This window comes from Ruditapes philippinarum, unplaced genomic scaffold, assembly GCF_026571515.1.
Source record: "Ruditapes philippinarum isolate M1 unplaced genomic scaffold, ASM2657151v2 ctg4412_1_1_1_1, whole genome shotgun sequence".
NCBI lineage: Eukaryota > Metazoa > Mollusca > Bivalvia > Venerida > Veneridae > Ruditapes > Ruditapes philippinarum.
In genome coordinates this window covers 78,756-98,705 of record NW_026860386.1, presented here as the reverse complement: position 1 = coordinate 98,705, position 19,950 = coordinate 78,756, and the positions used below count along the sequence as shown (strand labels likewise).

The following is a 19,950-nucleotide window of genomic DNA, read 5'->3' as shown; positions in this document are numbered from 1 at the left end:
AAAAGTTGTTTGCAAGCTTTATTATTTAAATAAGATAGAAGACAAGTGATATCATGTTTTTGATAAAATAACACATCAAAAATCTCTTGTTTTCCTAAGGTATTTGACACAAAGACAGTCCCAGTTAATGGATAGGCGGAAGAATGCAGAAGAACTACTCAAATGGAAGACCATGCTGGACAAGGAAGAATCTAGGGTATTTAAACTGGAAAAACAAGCATTGAAAGTATGGGATAAAAAAGACAAAGATGTGAAGAAGGAGAAAGAACCATCACAAAGTGCGGCCAAAAGTGAAACAGAAAAGCCGTCAAGTAAGAAGGATAATGGAACCACAAAAGGTATTTAATATCTTAATGATACATAAATAACCAATTGTTGTATATTGAAGGATCTTGTTATTTACAGATGTTGTATTATTTGGCTTGAGGTTTTCCAAAAGTCCCTTTAATCACTGTTCGTAGGGACTCAAGTGACATTATGGGATGAATATCCATGTTCTATTCATACTCCTTGTAAGACAGGTTGTGTGCTTTAATGGCATCATTCCCTATTCAGCACGCCTTTTCTGAATGAATTGCTTTTTTCTGCTGTTTTGAATGAAGTTGTAAATTCATATGCTACTACGAGGGATGATCAAAAATTAACCGGACTTTGTAAACGATTCTTAACCTGTTAAATAAATTTGCTTAACAATACACGGAAAATAAATCGGAATCTATCCTCTAAATGATACAAAAAATACCAACAAGAAATATTAACAAAGAAAAAAGTTATGCTGTTATTGGCATGCACATGTAAAGCAATGCGGCGCACGGTATAACTTTAAAATTGACGTTAACGACGTCACAAGCGTATTGTCCTTAACGGAGCAGATCTTTACTCATTCACGGAGTAGGCCAATATGTGGTACAGTTATGTTATTGATGCGGCGGATCTCCTGCCTATATATATTTCTGTACAAGTGGGTATCATATTGTATTATAATAGAATGAATGGTGATAAAGAACTCCGGTAATGATGCAAACTTCCGTTATTTCCTTCTGTAACTTGATTGTTGAAAAAATCGCACATGCAATTAACTATATTATGTATAAATTACAAATAATGTAAAATAATGATGCTGAATGATAATGTATCATACATACGAAAAAATAACAGAATAATACAACTATGATCAAAATTGTCATTATTTTAAAATAAATAAAACGCATAGCCATTTTGAACAGTGGCTGTTAAATTGTTGACAAGACTACTGCGTAAAATGAGAGAATAATTGATGCAATTGTAAACCAAGAATATAATACATGTAATTAATGCATTAACTATTTTCATTTTAAGATCCTCAGAGTTGACTGCACCGTCCCGTAGTTATTATCGAACATCGTTGACAATGTCAGCAGTCAATCGACTGTCATTTTTCAACGTCTTGGCGATTGACGTCACCAACGTCCTTGAAAATGTCTTTTTTCTGTCTCTCCCTTACTTGTTTCTATTTCTCTATTATCTTTTCTTAATCTTTTAAGCTAATCAAAAAATATGCTGTGGCTTTCTGGAACTTTTCCCTTGTTAGCCATAATCTTTTTCTACGTTTTAAACAGTTTCTCGTCTTACATTTGACAAATTTTTCCTATTGATCGATTTTCGAGACATTCCGACGACATAGTTTTAACGCGACTATTTCATTAACATGTGACGTTTGAATTGTGATTGTAAATATAAATATGGTTTAAATGAAGTCATTTTTACTGACAACGTCAAAGATATTGTACATGACGTTTTGGCGTATTTTGAAATCTAATTGTGCCATATTGTAAAATACACGCAGCATAGAGCGCCTCATGTCAAGGCGAATTTACGCACTGCGCCGGGTGTGCGTTACCATGGTTTTTGAATCAGCTGTTACGGACAAGCTATTTGCGTTATCAGATTAGATATAGCATCAGTTTACAGGTATTGTTTTCCGATTAAATGTGATATATAACAATAAGTGATAGGATGAAAATTCTTCAATTGCCAGTCACAGTCCGGTTTATTTTTGATCATCCCTCGTATAAGACAAAATTGCTTTATGAAAATATTATTATTCATAATTTCTCCCCAAATTATAATAAATATGTAATGAGATTTTACATTTTGTTTTTTTAGTGTTTAATTATAAAATAACACAATATTTGCTAAGAAAACATGATAAATTTCATGGGTAAATATTAGATGGCTGAGTATGGTTGCCAACTTGTTGACTTCAAACTTTTTGGATGCTTTCATGTTAGGGAGTTGTCAAATTAGGTTATGAAAGGTCAGTGGCTATACTCAGCTTCCTATCGTGCCTGAAATAATGCCCAGAAGGGCACCTAAGGCCTGGCTTCAAATTTACCATGAGATCTCAATAGTGTCGGTGAGATATAAAACTGTAATATCAGAAAGAGAAAGATTAGAATAAATTAAATAATTTATTTTTCTAGATTCTACAATAAAAACAATGTCAGTGTCTCAGGATAGAGATAGTACTGTAATTTCTGAAACAATAACAACTGCTCGTGATGAATCACTCTACACCAGCATCAAGGAAGACATAAAGACAGCCAGTCTCGAGAGTTCGCCAGAGGAGATTCACCGACGAATGATGAATGACAAGTCTAATATTAAGAATCATAACCGAAGTGGTAGCGAAAGCTCTGTTATGGAGGATATTCAATCAGTGTCTAGTGCTGATGATTCTAAAAAGTAAGTGTTTATAACTTTTATGAAGTGGAATAAGCTCTGTCTTAATTTCTAAAAGCAATTGCAAGATAAAGTGCCCAGTTATATATGTCTAAAATCATTAAAGAATAAGCATGAATAGAAAAGTTGTGGAGCTGTTTTCTGCAGAAACATAAATTACAATCTAGTTATCCTAAGTAAAGTTATTACTTAATGTATCATGAAATGTAATTAACATAATCTTTATTGTTAGATAATCTTTCCAAAGAAATTATTCTACAGGTCATTGGTTAAAATAGCAAAATAAAATGGTGGGCTATAATGAAATATTTTGCTTTATCTTGTGTTTATTTCTAGCATTGGTGAGATTTTACGCCTTAGTTTTCTGTTGTTTGCAGGATGAATGATTCAAGTGATGACACCATGACGCACAGCTATGGTAACGAGACCTTTGATGACACAGCCACTGCATCCAAAAAGACAAGCAAGAGTCAGACCACATCCAAGTCTCCTCTTGAGAAACTAAAAAAATACAGAGGCCTGTCCTCCCCTGGAAGGTCACCTAGGGGTTTGTTTAGTTCCAGAAGTCATTCTCGAAACTCCGAGAGCGAGTCAGAAGATTCATTTTCGCTGAATGGTAAGTTAAATATTCTATGTTGTAATTATACCACAGATTGTCTGAGAAGTTAGAGAATTTTTTAACGCCCATATATTAATTATTATGGTGGTGAGGGTGAACAAACCTAAACACACACAAGTGAGGCAAAATTTCTCTGGGACAGCTGATGTCAGACTTTGAGTCTAATTATTATGTAACTTTACTGCTGATTCAGAAATCAGAGATTGAATCAGGATTGAAATTGGATATTACTAGTTAATTATCCAGTAAGGCTTGTTAGGTGGACTGACCACCAAGTTACAGCCAAGTAATGTGTTAAAATTGGCATAAAACCAAACATACAAAATGCTTTCATTTCTTTTTGAGAATCAAAGAAAGAGAAAACAATATAGAGGATAAATTTCCGAATAAGTATCACTGATTTTTACCTCTAGCTTGACCATTTGAATAGTTATTGCTCCATACTACTCTTTGTGGCTTAGCAGTTGATTAAAGTTTTGCATGGGACAGATAAAGATTTTACTGAATTATTCCCCATTAGTTAACTTTGAAAAAGCATGTACAGTTTTTACAATAAAGATATCTTGTTATATTTTGTTACTTTAATTTACTTTTATTATGAAAGGAATATGGAAAATATGAGTAACATGCTTATGAAATAGATGTTACGTGGTATTGAAGAAATCTTGCAGCCACTAGTAATATCTTTTATTGGTTTGGTATATTCTAAATTTTAGTGACTTTTACGTCTTCAATGTACAGACACATTGCTAATGTACTTGTTTGTACATTTCCAAGTTATTTATATAGAATGTTAACTTGTGTGTGCTATTTATAGAGTCGCAGTCCGAGTTGAGTGACTTTGAGGGCAGAATACGGGCTTTGAATGAAGAACTGAGAAAAAGGAAAACTGAGGCAGATAAGTTAAAACGGGAGAGAAAGAAGAAAAAGAAGGAACTGATGAAGAACAAAGAAGAAACTTTAAAGAAACAGATTGAGGTAATTGTTTGAAATTTTTAGAAAATGCCGACTTTGTTTGACTCATTGTCACATGATACAGTGAGAACATAATGTTATTGAGCTGCTCTTCAAGTGGATGTAGGTAAAAATTCACAGCATGATGCTTGCAGTGTAAGATATTTAGGTTAAATGACTAAGCTATGTCTGATGAAAAGTAACATTTTGGTGTTTTCATAACAAATAACTATGGCCTTTTCTTGAAAGATTTATAACATAAAATGTCTTAAATAAATCTTTAATGAACATGAATGATTTTATGTAATCAAAGTAAAATGTACTGGAACAAATTATTCGGCTTTTTTTACTGTATTCCTAGAAAAGATTTCGTGCATTTTAAGTTAGCGCTTTTCGCGGTAGGCATGATTACGCGATTCTTTATGGCCGCGAATATGTCACTTATAACAAATCCGCGAACATTTCTAGCTTCAACCAAATAAAAACATAAACGTTCCAAATATTTGTTATAATTTACTTTCACAATAACATATAAACACAGGTGCTATAGAAATGTGTAAAAATTATGTAAAGTTCATCTTACTAAACCACCACATGTTTTAGCTTGTAATCCATATTTACACTTCAATATACCTATAATGCACATAACAAAAAAAAACACATAAAAAAATGTCAATTATTAGTAATTATCACGCTTATTCACATTATTTGCTAGTCACAGCGTATACAAAACATTTACCGTTTGCGTACATTAAATGACTTGGATTTTATTTGCTTGGAGAAGTTTTAATCCTTTGTTTTTAAAGTACAATAGCTACATTGATAAAGATCTGTTATGTTGTTATAATGAAAGCGATGTACAGTCCAATACTGTTAAAGTAGCACAACATAACCGTTATATAAATCCAGACGTCTGGACCGGGGAAAAAAAACTGGGAAATTTCCTGCTACCTTTGAGTAATACACTTGTTCTAGTTTATAGATTTTAAGGTCAATCATGAATTGCTGAATAATTTATGTGACATTCATAAATGGAAAATCAAATACATGTAGGTTTATACCGTAGCCTAAAAAAGCTGTTATTTAGGCCGTAGCGAGTTAATTTTCGCGGACGTCACGGTTACTACAAATCCGCGAAAGTTTGTCTCCGCGAAAATGCCGACGTTGTGAAAAACGCGAAATATTGTATCTGCGAACATTTCTAGGAATACAGTATTAGGTTTGCCGATGACAATATATCTTAACATGTTGACTCAATTTCAATAAAACATGCTAACAATTTCTTCCATTCAAAGTATTCTGGAATCACTTTATCCCAATATAAACAATATTTTACAATCCACAGGCAGCAAATATTACGAGGATATTTTTTCTTTTGAGTGAAATATTGAATATATTTTCACGAAACATAAAATGACACATATTTTCACGAGCCGGGAGTGTTGAGTGCAAATATATACCATATTTCACAAAAAACGTAAAAATAACCTTTTTATTTAATTTCATTACCAAAGAAAAATGGTTACGAACACCTCTGCTTGCAACGCAATTTCAATTGTACAGCGAGCAGTAATATAATTATTGTCTTGTTTTGCACGCGATATTTAGCGCTACATTGTTCATGTACACAACTCTTTAAACGTCTGTACAGCATTAATGACTGAATTCAAGATATTGGTGTTCGGATTTATTTTCTTAGTTAAATAATTTTCTATCATTCTAGACAGTTTTCAAAATTCAACAAAAAATAAAATGGCGAAAGAAGTCTCTTAAGATAAATCTGAGTTTTGACTCCACCCACTTTCATATTTATATTTCATATTTATTTTTAAAAAATATGAAATATATTTGACTGATATAGCACCATATTTCATGAGTTAAATTAAATAGTAATCACTTTTAGAAAATTGTTTTCTGGTTAGTTATACAAGAAAGCTGGTTATGTGGATTGAATGCCAAAATATAACCTAAAAAAGTGTGTAGAAATCAGTGTTAAAACCACAAAAACAAACAAATCATTTGGAAAAAAAAACTAGGATTTTACAATCGTCAGATTTTAGTATTAATAATTGTTTCTGCAAATTTAATTTCAGTCTCAAAGAATTTGTAAAACTTGATAGTTGAAAATGCATATTTTGTTAATGTTATATTTTAGGCATATGACAACCAGATTGCTCAGTTAAAAGTTGACCTCAAAAAGGAGATGAATCACGAGCCTGCAAAATCTACTGTCCGCCCACAGATTAAACAGCCCAAAGTGAGCCCGTCCAAGACTATCAAAACACCCACAAAACGTTTAGATACTGACAGTAGTGGACCAGACTCTGCTCAAGTGTCACCAAACATTCCTGAAGATAAAGGTAAATGCAAATTATCTCCATTTTTTTTGCTGAATAATGAAATTGCCAAGCTTTGACTTAATCAGCAGTCCATTCAGAGTTTAAGGGATTTCAATAACAAAACACAAAGATTGAGCTACTAGCAGTATAGTGCTTTTACAGACTGCATGGGTGTACATGCTTGCCTGGCTCTATACTGGTGGCAATGTCTCATCACTTTAGCTTCCAGGGGCATCCGTGGTTAAGGTCGTTGACTTCAAACCACTTGCCATTCACAGCTGTGGGTTTGAATCCCGAAAGGGACTTTGGATTCTTTCATGTGTGGAAGCTATCCAGCTAGCTCATTGAACGTTGGTGGTTCTACTCGGGTTCCCGTTCATGCCTGAAATAATGTATGGAATGGCACCTGAGGTCTTCCTCCACCAATAAAGCTGGAGCGTGGCCATAAGACCTATAATGTGTCATTGTGACGTAAAACCCAATTAAACAAACAAAAACTTTAGCTTCCACCAGGTTAAGGGTTGAACAAAAAAGATAACCTTTTACAGTTCAAGAGTAAAACATTGCTGTTGGTACAGTATCGAAACAAGTCTACTTCCTGTTAAGTTTAAGTACATATGCACCAAAGTAAGGTACAATGACCGGAAGTATAACATGGTTTTAATCCCAAAATAGGAGAAATGTCTAGGCTAACAAGACGGGGTTCAGTAATTTCTATTATACACTGTGTTACTGCATATTTCTTCATTGTATTACTTTATTGAAATGAACCATATGTTCTAATTATCTGATGGACTATTTCTAGTAAAATTTTATGTTTGTTTGATTTGTTTCAGGTCAGGACAGCTTTCGCTGGTTTAAAAAAAACACACTTAGATGTTTAAGGTGCTCTTTAGAGTCCTGTTAACATTTTACTCTGAAGACAGCATTTTATCACTTTTTAATAATTAAAGAAATATTTGTACTTCTATTGTTGTCCTATGTCTTAATATGACTGTATATCTATTGCAGACCAGAAGCAAATGTCACCAAAAACTCCTGTGACCCCAAGCAAAACAGCCAAATCCCATTTAGACAAGATTTCCGAGGGTAGTGAAACACCCACATCACGTTCAGAGAGATCTGATCTTTCATACCAGGAGCGTATTCAGAGCATTAAAGATAAATTTAGTGGAGAGATCTTGTCAGCTGTTGACGATAAAACTGACGAGATCGAAGAGGACATTATCTCTGCTGCCTCAGAAGCTTCAGATGACAAGTCTAAGGAAATTAAAATCAATCTCAGTACTAAAGAAGATATTTATGATGTGTCAGTGTCATACACTGATGACTTTGCTACTGAGCCAAACACTATGACTCATCATGAGAAACTGCCACTAAGTGCCAGATCAGTTAGCCAGATGTCTGAAGATATAGAAACAAAAACAGTACCTCAGTCTGCTAGATCTATTACTGAACAAATATCAGAACAAATATCTGAACAAATTTCTGAGAATCTGCCTTCAGAGTCATTTATTAAACAACTAGATTTAAAGACTCAAGGGAAAGATACTGATGTATTTGGTAAGGAGAAGGATAATGATAGTGAAGGGGATATTTCTCAGAGGTCATCGGTTGTTGAGTCATCAAGACCCTCTAGTGGTAGGAGTGAGCGATCTTCGGTGATTTCATATCAGACTGAACACGAGTCTTCCGAATCAGAGAAGTCTCCTGTAATTCAGACGGAAGACAAAGTGCCAAAATTTAATGATGAAGTTAGTGAACCATCTTCAAAGAAGAAGCCAGGCTCTGGCCTGATTTCAAATGTATTTGATATTGATGATTTACTTGGAACAGATAATGAGGATACTCCTGTAGCATCCCCTACAGCTACTCCAAGAGAAATATCGAAACATGAGAGTTTAAGTGAAAAAAGTGACTTTTTTACCCCTCTTGCTGATTTTGAAATAGGAGATGGAGTTTATGTAACTGGGCCTAGTGGAAAGAAAGTGTCAGGAACATTGCTTTTTAAGGGAAATGTACAATTTGCACCTGGTGTTTGGGCAGGTGTGGAATTGGACCATCCAGAGGGAAGGCATAATGGAATTGAAGATGGTGTGAGGTATTTCACATGCAGAGAAAAACATGGTGTTATTGTTCCAGCTCATGATGTGCAAGCAACTCCAGGGGATGAAGAAGAGAAAGGGCCTTTACTGGATAATGTAGATGTAAGATCCAGTATAGAAAGTGTACAGAGTGTTAATACTGAAGATGGTGACTTACTTAGATTTATTGCTGAGGCTGATGAAAATGTTCAGATGTTTGATGAATCTCCTCAGGAATCACCAAGAGAGGCAGACAAGGAACTTAAACCTGAGACAAAATCCAGGAAGGAAATTTTAGCAGATAAAATTACAAATGACCTGTTTGAGTCAGTTGTTAGAGAAAATGTTAACACAATAAGTAAAATTGCAGATAAAAAACAAACAACAAAGAAGAAAGGTCCTCCAGTGGCACCTAAACCGGCAAAGCCTCATCATATTGAAGAGGTACAGACCAATGGAGACATTGATGACCTGGAAGATTTCCTTCAGCATTCCAACTCTGAACAAGGTCCAGATGAATTTCCTGCAGAGAGAAATGAGCCATCAATTGATGACCGCACAGACGTTGCTGTCAACAATATGATGAATGATGCCATTGAGCACATGCTAACCATTAGAAAAAATAACCGCCAGTCACAAGATGTGAACCAATCTCGAGACAGTGGTATCTTAGAAGTTGACGAGGATCAGAATGAGAGTCCCCCTTCACCTACCGATGAAATTCAGGGCGTACTAGACAAAGCAGATGATGATATGCACCTGGATGCTCCACTCAGACCAGGCTCACCTGTGCCTGGCCTACAATCTGATAAGGTACTCATGTCATGTGAAATTTTTATTCATTTGTTGTGTGTATTTAATGTTTATAAACTTTACACACCAGGCTAACCTTATGAAAGATTGAAGGTTTTACAAATGTGTCCACTATTGTGTGAAAGAATGTTTTATCCTCTGCTTAGAATTTGACAAGTAACCTAAATGTTGTCCTTGTAAAAAGATTTACAATATATCTTCAAATAATGTTAAACCCCTGGCGAGGATGTAGACATGTTTGTATGTCAAAAATACAGAGTAATGCTGTATATAATATACTGTAAAGAACTAAATAAGTGAAAACTGATGATAGTAGTAATGTCCTTTTTATCTGGAGACAATGATAAACAAAAAGTGGTTTTAGTTATTTATTTTTTATTTATTTATTTATAAGACCAATTCACTTCCAAAACTGGGCTGTTGTGGTCCAATAATATTTTTGTTTGTACTTTTTGCTATGAAAAATATTAGGGGACTTGGATAATGAGTCGTTAAGATGGCTGATTTTGAACTTGACCATTAGAGCTACAAAAACGGCTTCAGTCTTTAATGTGAGAAAGTTATACAGCTAGAAGGTTGATGGTGCTACTTGGGTGTCAGCTTCTGTCTTAAATAATACATGCTGAGACACCTGTCTTAAATAATACATGCTGATACACCTGTCTTAAGTAATACATGCTGATACACCTGTCTTAAGTAATACATGCTGATACACCTGTCTTAAATAATACATGCTGAGACACCTGTCTTGAATAATACATGCTGATACACCTGTCTTAAATAATACATGCTGATACACCTGTCTTAAATTATACATGCTGATACACCTGCCTTAAATAATACATGCTGATACACCTGTCTTAAATAATACATGCTGATACACCTGTCTTAAATAATACATGCTGGTACACCTGTCTTAATAATACATGCTGATACACCTGTCTTAAATTATACATGCTGATACACCTGTCTTAAGTAATACATGCTGATACACCTGTCTTAAATAATACATGCTGATACACCTGTCTTAAATAATACATGCTGATACACCTGTCTTAAATAATACATGCCGATACACCTGTCTTAAATTATACATGCTGAGACACCTGTCTTAAATAATACATGCTGATACACCTGTCTTAAGTAATACATGCTGATACACCTGTGTTAAGTAATACATGCTGATACACCTGTCTTAAATAATACATGCTGATACACCTGTCTTAAATAATACATGCTGATACACCTGTCTTAAATAATACATGCTGATACACCTGTCTTAAATAATACATGCTGATACACCTGTCTTAAATAATACATGCTGATACACCTGTCTTAAATAATACATGCTGATACACCTGTCTTAAATAATACATGCTGATACACCTGTCTTAAATAATACATGCTGATACACCTGATGTCTTCACCAGTAAAAGCTGGAATATGACCTTAACAGTTATGATATGACTTAAAACTCAATCTAAATATATTTTCAGATGTTTACTATGATCTTGTATAATTTCAGGAAAGTCATAAGCCTGTGACAGATAGTGGTTTGTTTGAGGGAGATTTTGAAGAAGAGTTTTGGGTGCCATCAAATAAATCATCAACGAACTTCACCGGTGCTGAAAACGGTGAGTTGATAAAACCATATACATGTATTATTTGTCGAGTTTTGCCTTTCTTTTGCTATATTTTCAGTTCTAGGTTTGACCAATAATGATGAAAAGATACAGATGCTATACCCTATTTCATGAAAGTTATCATTCTTAATTGCCATCATTTTATAGCTTTTAGCTCGACTATTCGATAAGAATAAGTAGAGCTATTGTAGTCACCCGAGCGTCGGCGTCGGCGTAACCACTTACGTTAAAGTTTTTGTAATAGTTCAAATATTTTCAAAGTCCATTGACATATGGCTTTGAAACTTTGCACACTTGTTCACCATTCATGACCCCAACCTGTAGACAGGAGGAGGTAACTCTATCAAGCATTTTGACAGAATTATGCCCCTTTTTCAACTTAGAATTTACGTTAAAGTTTTTGTAATACCTCGAATATTTTCAAAGTTCATTGACATATGGCTTTAAAACTTTGCACACTTGTTCACCATCATGACCCCAACCTGTAAACAGGAGGAGGTAACTCTATCAAGCATTTTGACAGAATTATGCCCCTTTTTCGACTTAGAATTTACGTTAAAGTTTTTGTAATAGTTCAAATATTTTCAAAGTCCATAGACATATGGCTTTGAAACTTTGCACACTTGTTCACCATCATGACCCCAACCTGTAGACAGGAGGAGGTAACTCTATAAAGCATTTTGACAGAATTATGCCCCTTTTTTGACTTAGAATCTACGTTAAAGTTTTTGTAATAGTTCAAATATTTTCAAAGTCCATTGACATATGGCTTTGAAACTTTGCACACTTGTTCACCATCATGACCCCAACCTGTAAACAGGAGGAGGTAACTGTATCAAGCATTTTTTTTACTATCAAGCACTAAGAATAGTCGAGCGTTGCTGTCCTACCGACAGCTCTTGTTCACAGATACCATGTCTTTATTAATGGTCTTCTATTACCAATGAAAGGTAATTGTTGCCATATAAGGCTACAGCTAGATATTGTAAAGAGGAATATATTGTGATATTTACAAACATTACATTACATTGCGGGGCGTCCGTGGTTGAGTGGTTAAGGTCGTTAACTTCAAACCACTTGCCCCTCACCGCTGTGGGTTCGAATCCCGACAGGGACTTTGGATTCTTTCATGTTAGGAAGCTATCCAGCTAGCTTACAGAACGTCGGTGGTTCTACTCAGGTACCCTTTAGTGCCTGAAATAATGCAGGGAAGGGCACCTGAGGTCTTCCTCCACCAGTAAAGCTGGAACATCGTGATATGACCTATACTGTGTCAATGTGACGTAAAACTCAAAAACAAAAACAAATAACATTACATTGCAATATATTGTGAACTATCTAAAATGCTTAAGAAAACAAAGGCAAGACCTACGGAATCTTGGCTAAAGGGTTTATAGTTTAATAATATGTCCCGATAAATGGTACATGAGATTTCTCACTGTTTTAAAAGTGGCATTGTAAATGAGAAAATTAAAACAACCTTAAGCAAATGCCATTTGAAGGCAAGCTATATACAAGTTGAGAATACGCCTAAATTTCATAGATTTTTTAGCTCGACTTTTCTATGAAAAGGGGAGCTATCCTACTCGCCCCGGCGTCGGCGTCGGCGTTAGCGTTGGCGTCACACCTTGGTTAAGTTTTTCGTACCACCCCACTTTATTTCAGAAGTATTACAAGTATGGCTTTGAAACTTACCATACTTGTTTACCATCATAACCTCCATCTACAAACAAGAGTACATAACTCTGTCAAGGTTTTTGACAGAATTATGGCCCTTTTTTGACTTAGAAAGTGTATTGAGCTTGGTTAAGTTTTTTGTACCACCTCACTTTATTTCAAAACCATTGGAGGTATTGCTTTGAAACTGACCATACTTGTTTACCATCACGACCTTCATCAACAGACAAGAGGACATAACTCTGTCAAGGTTTTTGACAGAATTATGCCCCTTTTTGACTTAGAAAATACATTGAATATGGGTAAAATCCACTTATTGCCTTAACCCTTTGAGATATTGCTTTGAAACTTTTAATGCTATTTCACATCATTACCCCCATCTGTACGCAAGAGAAGGTAACTATGTCAAGGATTTGTTTTAAAAATTAAGGCCTTTTATCGACTTAGAATCTTGGTTAAGTTTTTAGTACCAGTCCACTTTTTGACTGAACTGTTTGAGATATTAATTTGAAAGTTGGAATACTTGTTTACCATCATGGTCCCAAAACATGGGCAGGAGAAGGTAATTCTGTTAAGGATTTTATTTGAATTATGGCCCTTTTTGACTTAGAAACTCAGTTAAGATTTTCATTCTTGTCCACTTGTTGACTTAACCATTTGAGATATTACTTTGGAAGTTGGAGTTCTTATGTGCCATCATGAGACCTATCTGTAAGCAAGAGAAGATAACTCTGTGAAAATGTTTCTTGATTTGTACTTAGAAATTCCTAGTTAAAGTCTTGTGTGCCCTTAACTGTCAAAGTTTTGTTTTATAGGCAAGCACTAAAAAAGTCGAGCGCGCTGTCCTTCTGACAGCTCTTGTTTATTAGTCCCCTACCGGTTTACCGGAGGGGACTTTAGGTTTACCCTCTGTCCGTCCGTCTGTCAGTCCGAGCAGACAAGAGCTACATTATGAGGTTTAGGTTTATGTACAGGCACTCTGTATGGGGTTCATTCCGTAGAGACATGTATTATGTGGTTAAAAATGCTCTTATGGGGTTAAAAAAATTTGCTCTTGTGGGGTTAAGAGATCAAAGGAATAACCCCACAAACACGTCTGCTAAGTAGTCAGTCCGTCCGTCCACAAAACTGGATCCCGCGATAACTTGAAACGTACTGAAAATATTTTTATGAAACTTGGTATATGGATAGATGGCAGTATGGAGATTATGCACGTCTTTTTCTTTTCTTCCTATGTTGAAAATTCTGGTTGCTATGGCAACAAATAGGCTGAAAATATGGCAAATTTTACACATAAACTGGATCCAGTGATAACCCAAAAAGTACTTTAAATATATTTATGAAACTTGACATATGGGTAGATGGCAGTCTTGGGATTATGCACATCATTTTCTTTTCTTCCTATGTTGAAAATTCTGGTTGCTATGGCAACAAATAGGCTAAAAATATGGCAAATTTTACACATAAACTGGATCCAGTGATAAAGCAAAAAGTACTGGACTTATTTTTATGAAACTTGACATATGGGTAGATGGCAGTCTTGAGATTATGCACGTCTTTTTCTTTTCTTCCTATGTTGAGAATTCTGGTTGCTATGGCAACAAATAAGGCTGAAATTATGGCAAATTTTACACATAAACTGAATCCAGTGATAAAGCAAAAAGTACTGGAAATATTTTTATGAAACTTGACATAATTATGGGTAGATGGCAGTCTTGAGATTATGCACGTCTTTTTCTTTTCTTCCTATGCTGATTATTCTGGTTGCTATGGCAACAAATAGGCTGAAATTATGGCAAATTTTACACATAAACTGAATCCAGTGATAACTCAAAAAGTACTGGAAATATTTTAATGAAACTTGACATATGGGTAGATGGCAGTCTTGAAATTATGCATGTCTTATCTGTTCTTCCTATTTTGAAAAAATATCAGTTGCCTTGGCAACAAATAGGCTTAAAACATGGCAAATATAACAATATTTGTGATTAGTCAAAAAGAGCTGAAAATTTTTATTAAATTGCATCTTTAATTCAAGAGTTATCTCCTCTTTAAGAATTTTGCTTTTAAAATGTTATATTTTGGTAACAGGGATGTTTTAAATATTAACTTTAGAGTGTCCTTCAGTCCGTCTGTCTTTCTGTTCATAAAAACTGTTTCCTGTGATCACTTTTAAAGAACTTTTCCAACAAGTTTACTTAAAATAGAGAAAAATTGAAACATTAGTGAATGGCCAATGGCCCTTCAGAATGTTGATGGGGTTCTAACCGGTAGGGGACTTATGGATTGCTTGCAATACTATGATAATTGCTTGTTATTGAAATTTCATAGCTCCAATATATTGGAATCTCTGAAAGAAATATTGTGATATAATAATGTCAGATAAAATATTGTGATATCCAATATATTGCACAACCCTACATAAGGCATAATGACTATATGGCATAATATTGCCAGTATAAAGTCTGATGGTTATTATGTACCAGTAGCTTGTATTACATTTTTCTGTATTAATATTTTTTGTTGCTGAAAGGTATTGTCAAATGTTAAATAGGTTACAATGAAGACATTTTTCCTGAAGGCCTAATGGAAAATCTTGGTGTGAAATAAATCACTTGTCGAATAACATTGTATATTGAGCACTTTTGCATTTCTGTATTCTGTTTCTGTCAATTATTATAAATCTTTTTTTTTTCAAATCTTTTCTTTACTCCTGTTATGTCTATTAGCATTCAGGTTAAACTATTAAATTTAATTTGTAAATTGAAGTTTTAAAGACATAGGATGATTTTAAATATCTTTGGTATACCTGTGAGGTTACATTTTTTCCTCAATTTTTATTTGACCATGTTTATACTAGCCTTAAAGCTTTAAATTGCTTTTAATCTTTTAGATCTACGATCAAATGTTCCAAGATCAGACCTGAAGAAGTTTGCAGAGGAGGTGTTTTACGCTGTGCCCCATGAGGAGAAAGAAATAGACTCTATAGTTTCCAGTGCCGTAGATGAATTCTGGGAACAAAGACGGTATGGCGAGCCATTAACCGATCTCCACCCTTCAGAAGCATTTTATACACATGAAGAGATTGGCTCAGATTTGATAAGTAACAGTAGACGTGTGTTCAAGAAACTATTATTTGATTTATCTGGAGAAATTATTAGAAACATTTATAAAGAGGAAGAATATGATTCTCCTGTTGCTTGGCACAAACCAAAACGAAAAACTAACAAATTTTATAAAGGTGCTTCCCCTCCTACTACTATAGATGTGCTAAAACCTGTGGTTCAGGAAGCAGTTATTGACATATTAGGTTTAAATGGGGCCAAAAAATCGTCGGAAAAGACTAAATGGGGTATTCGTAAAAAGAAGGATCTTGTTGACACAATTTTGGTGCAAGAATTGCGTGAAGAAGAGCCTGAGTGGGTTAATTATGATGACGATGAATTAGCAGTGAAAATGCAACTAACTGAAACAATATTTAATGATTTATTGACAGATACTGTTCAGACAATGAACAAAATCTTTCGCAAGAAGCAAAGTTTGCAGCAGCAGACATAGGCAGCTATTTGATCTGGATTATGTAAAAGCTTTTGTGATCTGATTTCATGCAGATGCTTTTTTGTGATCTGAGTGATGCAGATGCTTATTCATCTGCAGTTACAGCTAAATGAGTGATCTGAGTATATAAGAGCTTGCACATGAATTTTATATTCTGGGGTTTGAATTGAGAACAGAGAATCATGAAGTAGAGCTAAAATGGCATTATGGTCTAGAGAATTTGTTTCATAACCTTTTTGCATTTGAAATATAAGGGATTTTATTTATTTTTTTCTACTCTATTAAAATAATACACTCATCCTTTAATTAGATGATATTGCTCATGTATCAGTGTTAGTTTATTTTGAAAATTTAGATATATTTATTGTTTGAATAATGAAAAAAGACTTCATGAAGGTCTAACAGTACCTGTAACATGAAGGTCAAAGCCTGAAGTCCAGTCTGTAAAGAATGGAAGTTATATAAACTTTAAGAAATTGTGATACCCTTGCATTTTCATACTCTTGTTGGTAACTTTTGAAAGTCGTTGATTTCATTTAAAATGAAAGTGCTCATTTTGAACATTGAGGAAAGATTGTATTTTATTAACTAGTTGCAGGGATTTTTTTTCATAGATCTGTGATATTTGTTTTGTATTGATATACTGTGAAATTAAGATTGTTTGTTTAAGCCATTAACTGTCCAGTCTTGTCTTAAACTAATGGAAGATTGGGCATGCTCACTTGTGACAGAATTAATGCACAGAAGGGCAGCTGAGGTCTACTTTAAATTGCCAAGTATATACAGTAAACAGATAAATTACCATGATTAGAAAAGATAGAATAATGAAATACCTGAGATACATTGTTAAATGTAGCTTACAGTTCACACATGCACATTTCAATATTTAATGCTAAAAACATGATAAGAGGGTTTTTTTGCATTTCAATTTTTTTCTGATTTTACTGTATTACTTGTTTTTTGGAAGCAGTTTTGTTTGTTTAGTCATATACTCTTAGGTTTGTTAGTGAAATGCTCTTTTTATAGTTATGCCAGCATGTATATTTATATATTTCTTTTTTTATTTATTTTGTATGTGTAGTCGAAGTATTGAAAGATTTGTAAATGTTTAGTGACTGAGAGAACCTCACAAGTGACTTTTTGTCAATATAGTCCTATAAAAAATACCTATATTAAATAGTAAACCTTTCATATTTTGACCTTAGACAATTGTTTTGTTTTATTTTTCCAACAAACAATTAAAGGTGTTACCTCTGTAATGTGGCCTTCTGTAGACCAATAATCTCTTCCTTCAACATCATCAATTCCTTTAAATGTAAGATCTGTATGTCTAGAGTGACCTCTTTGTCTTATATTTTTATACGCATAAAGAAAATGACAATAGGCCATGATGTCTTATATTTAAAAAAAATGTGTTATTCCTCCAATTTTTGAGGAAAAAAAAGAAACATTTTACTGTTCTTTGATAACTGATGCATGTCCATGTCAGCATTACTATCACATGATGATCTACACATCTCTATTACAAGCAAAATGAAGACCTGGTAATTGTTTCAGTTCCTCTGTTACAAAAGTAATGTCATATGTACCTTTAATACTAGAATGTTCTTACCATAATGTATTTCATAGGTAAAATCAGTCAGAACTATAAATTTCGTTTTATTTCATATGGTATTTTTTAAGAAGTATCTGACGTAAAAGTTAAATGTTCTAATTTTTAGCTCGACTTTTCTATGAAAAGGGGAGCTATCCTACTCGCCCCGGCGTCGGCGTCGGCGTCACACCTTGGTTAAGTTTTTCGTACCACCCCACTTTATTTTAGAAGTATTACAAGTATGGCTTTGAAACTTACCATACTTGTTCACCATCATAACCTCCATCTACAGACAAGAGTACATAACTCTGTCAAGGTTTTTGACAGAATTATGGCCCTTTTTTGACTTAGAAAGTGTATTGAGCTTGGTTAAGTTTTTTGTACCACCTCACTTTATTTCAAAACCATTGGAGGTATTGCTTTGAAACTGACCATACTTGTTTACCATCACGACCTTCATCAACAGACAAGAGGACATAACTCTGTCAAGGTTTTTGACAGAATTATGCCCCTTTTTGACTTAGAAAATACATTGAATATGGGTAAAATCCAATTATTGCCTTAACCCTTTGAGATATTGCTTTGAAACTTTTAATGCTATTTCACATCATTACCCCCATCTGTACGCAAGAGAAGGTAACTCTGTCAAGGATTTGTTTTAAAAATTAAGGCCTTTTATCGACTTAGAATCTTGGTTAAGTTTTTAGTACCAGTCCACTTTTTGACTGAACTGTTTGAGATATTAATTTGAAAGTTGGAATACTTGTTTACAATCATGATTCCCAAACATGTCCAGGAGAAGGTAATTCTGTCAAAGATTTTATTTGAATTATGGCCCTTAACTGTCAATGTTTTGTATTATAGGCAAGCACTAAAAAACTTAAAAAATCTAAAAAAATTCATTCCTATCCACTTGTTCACTTTACCATAAATTATGTCATATAAACATTGCTGTAATATTCAAGGGTATCAAACAACTAGTTATTTTTCTCTTTTTGTACTTGAAATAGATTTCTTGAAAAATTATGTTATTATGTCATTTACCAAGGTGTTCTGAGTGACGTAAAAATACCTTATTCTCTCAAAGTGGGTTTAATACTATTAAATTTATTTAAGGCTCAACTCAGTTTTTTTTTCTTTCTTACCAGCCCTCTTTTGACTTAAACATTTCAAACTTTGCTGCAGTGTTCAAGGGTATCACACAATTCAGTAAAATAATTCTTCACTAAATATCTTAATGCTCATGGCCATTGTTCACTTTAAAAATACAGAGATTCTTGTATTGCCTTTTACTGCAAAAACTTTTTTTATTGGCAAGCAATAAAAAAGTCGAGCGCGCTGTCTTACGGACAGCTCTTGTTATACTGTGCATTTTCTTGAATAAATTTATGCAACGGTTAAACATTTAGTTTATGATATAAAAACTTAAAACGTGAACTTATTGTTTACAAGGGTAAGTGTACTTATGAATGATTGTTTTATACATATATATTTGTAGTTGTAATAGTGTAAGATAATGAAGGAGGAAACTAAATTATAATTTATTATATGTAGCAGTTAGACTTGTGCTAAATGTACAAACAAGCAAACTGAAAGATTTTTTCTTTTAAATTGTAAAGAAAATAAAGAAAAATAAATGCTAACAACGATGCCAAGACTTGATTTATTTTTTGCTCACTTGAGCACTTGGTTTTGAGAGGTAAGCTTTTGTTATTGCAATGTGTCTGTCATTTGTTGTTATTAGCATTTTATTTATACATTTTATTTATTTGTGATAACAATCATTACTCTGCACTTCTTCATTTTTGAGTTTTTGCCCTTTGTTAATTTTCATACTTGTTTTTGTCCAGGCAATTTCTCCTAAACTATAAAATCTATGGACTTGAAATGAGAAGGAGTGCATTGCACAATAACTGGAACTCTTCATTGTTTTATTTTTTGAGTTATT

At 33.9% G+C, this 19,950-nt stretch overlaps 1 protein-coding gene across 1 annotated transcript; it reads left to right on the top strand.

The window, feature by feature from the left end:
- Positions 1-99: 99 nt before the first annotated feature.
- Positions 100-19,652, top strand: LOC132759885 (centrosome-associated protein 350-like; the record flags this gene model as incomplete). The annotated part of the gene is given in 8 exon segments (XM_060751755.1): positions 100-338; positions 2,463-2,724; positions 3,099-3,337; positions 4,158-4,318; positions 6,450-6,654; positions 7,645-9,530; positions 11,056-11,164; positions 15,744-19,652. Coding segments are annotated over 8 exon segments (3,766 nt in total), but the record flags the coding sequence as incomplete, so codon positions are not given.
- Between the last annotated feature and the right edge of the window lie 298 nt (positions 19,653-19,950).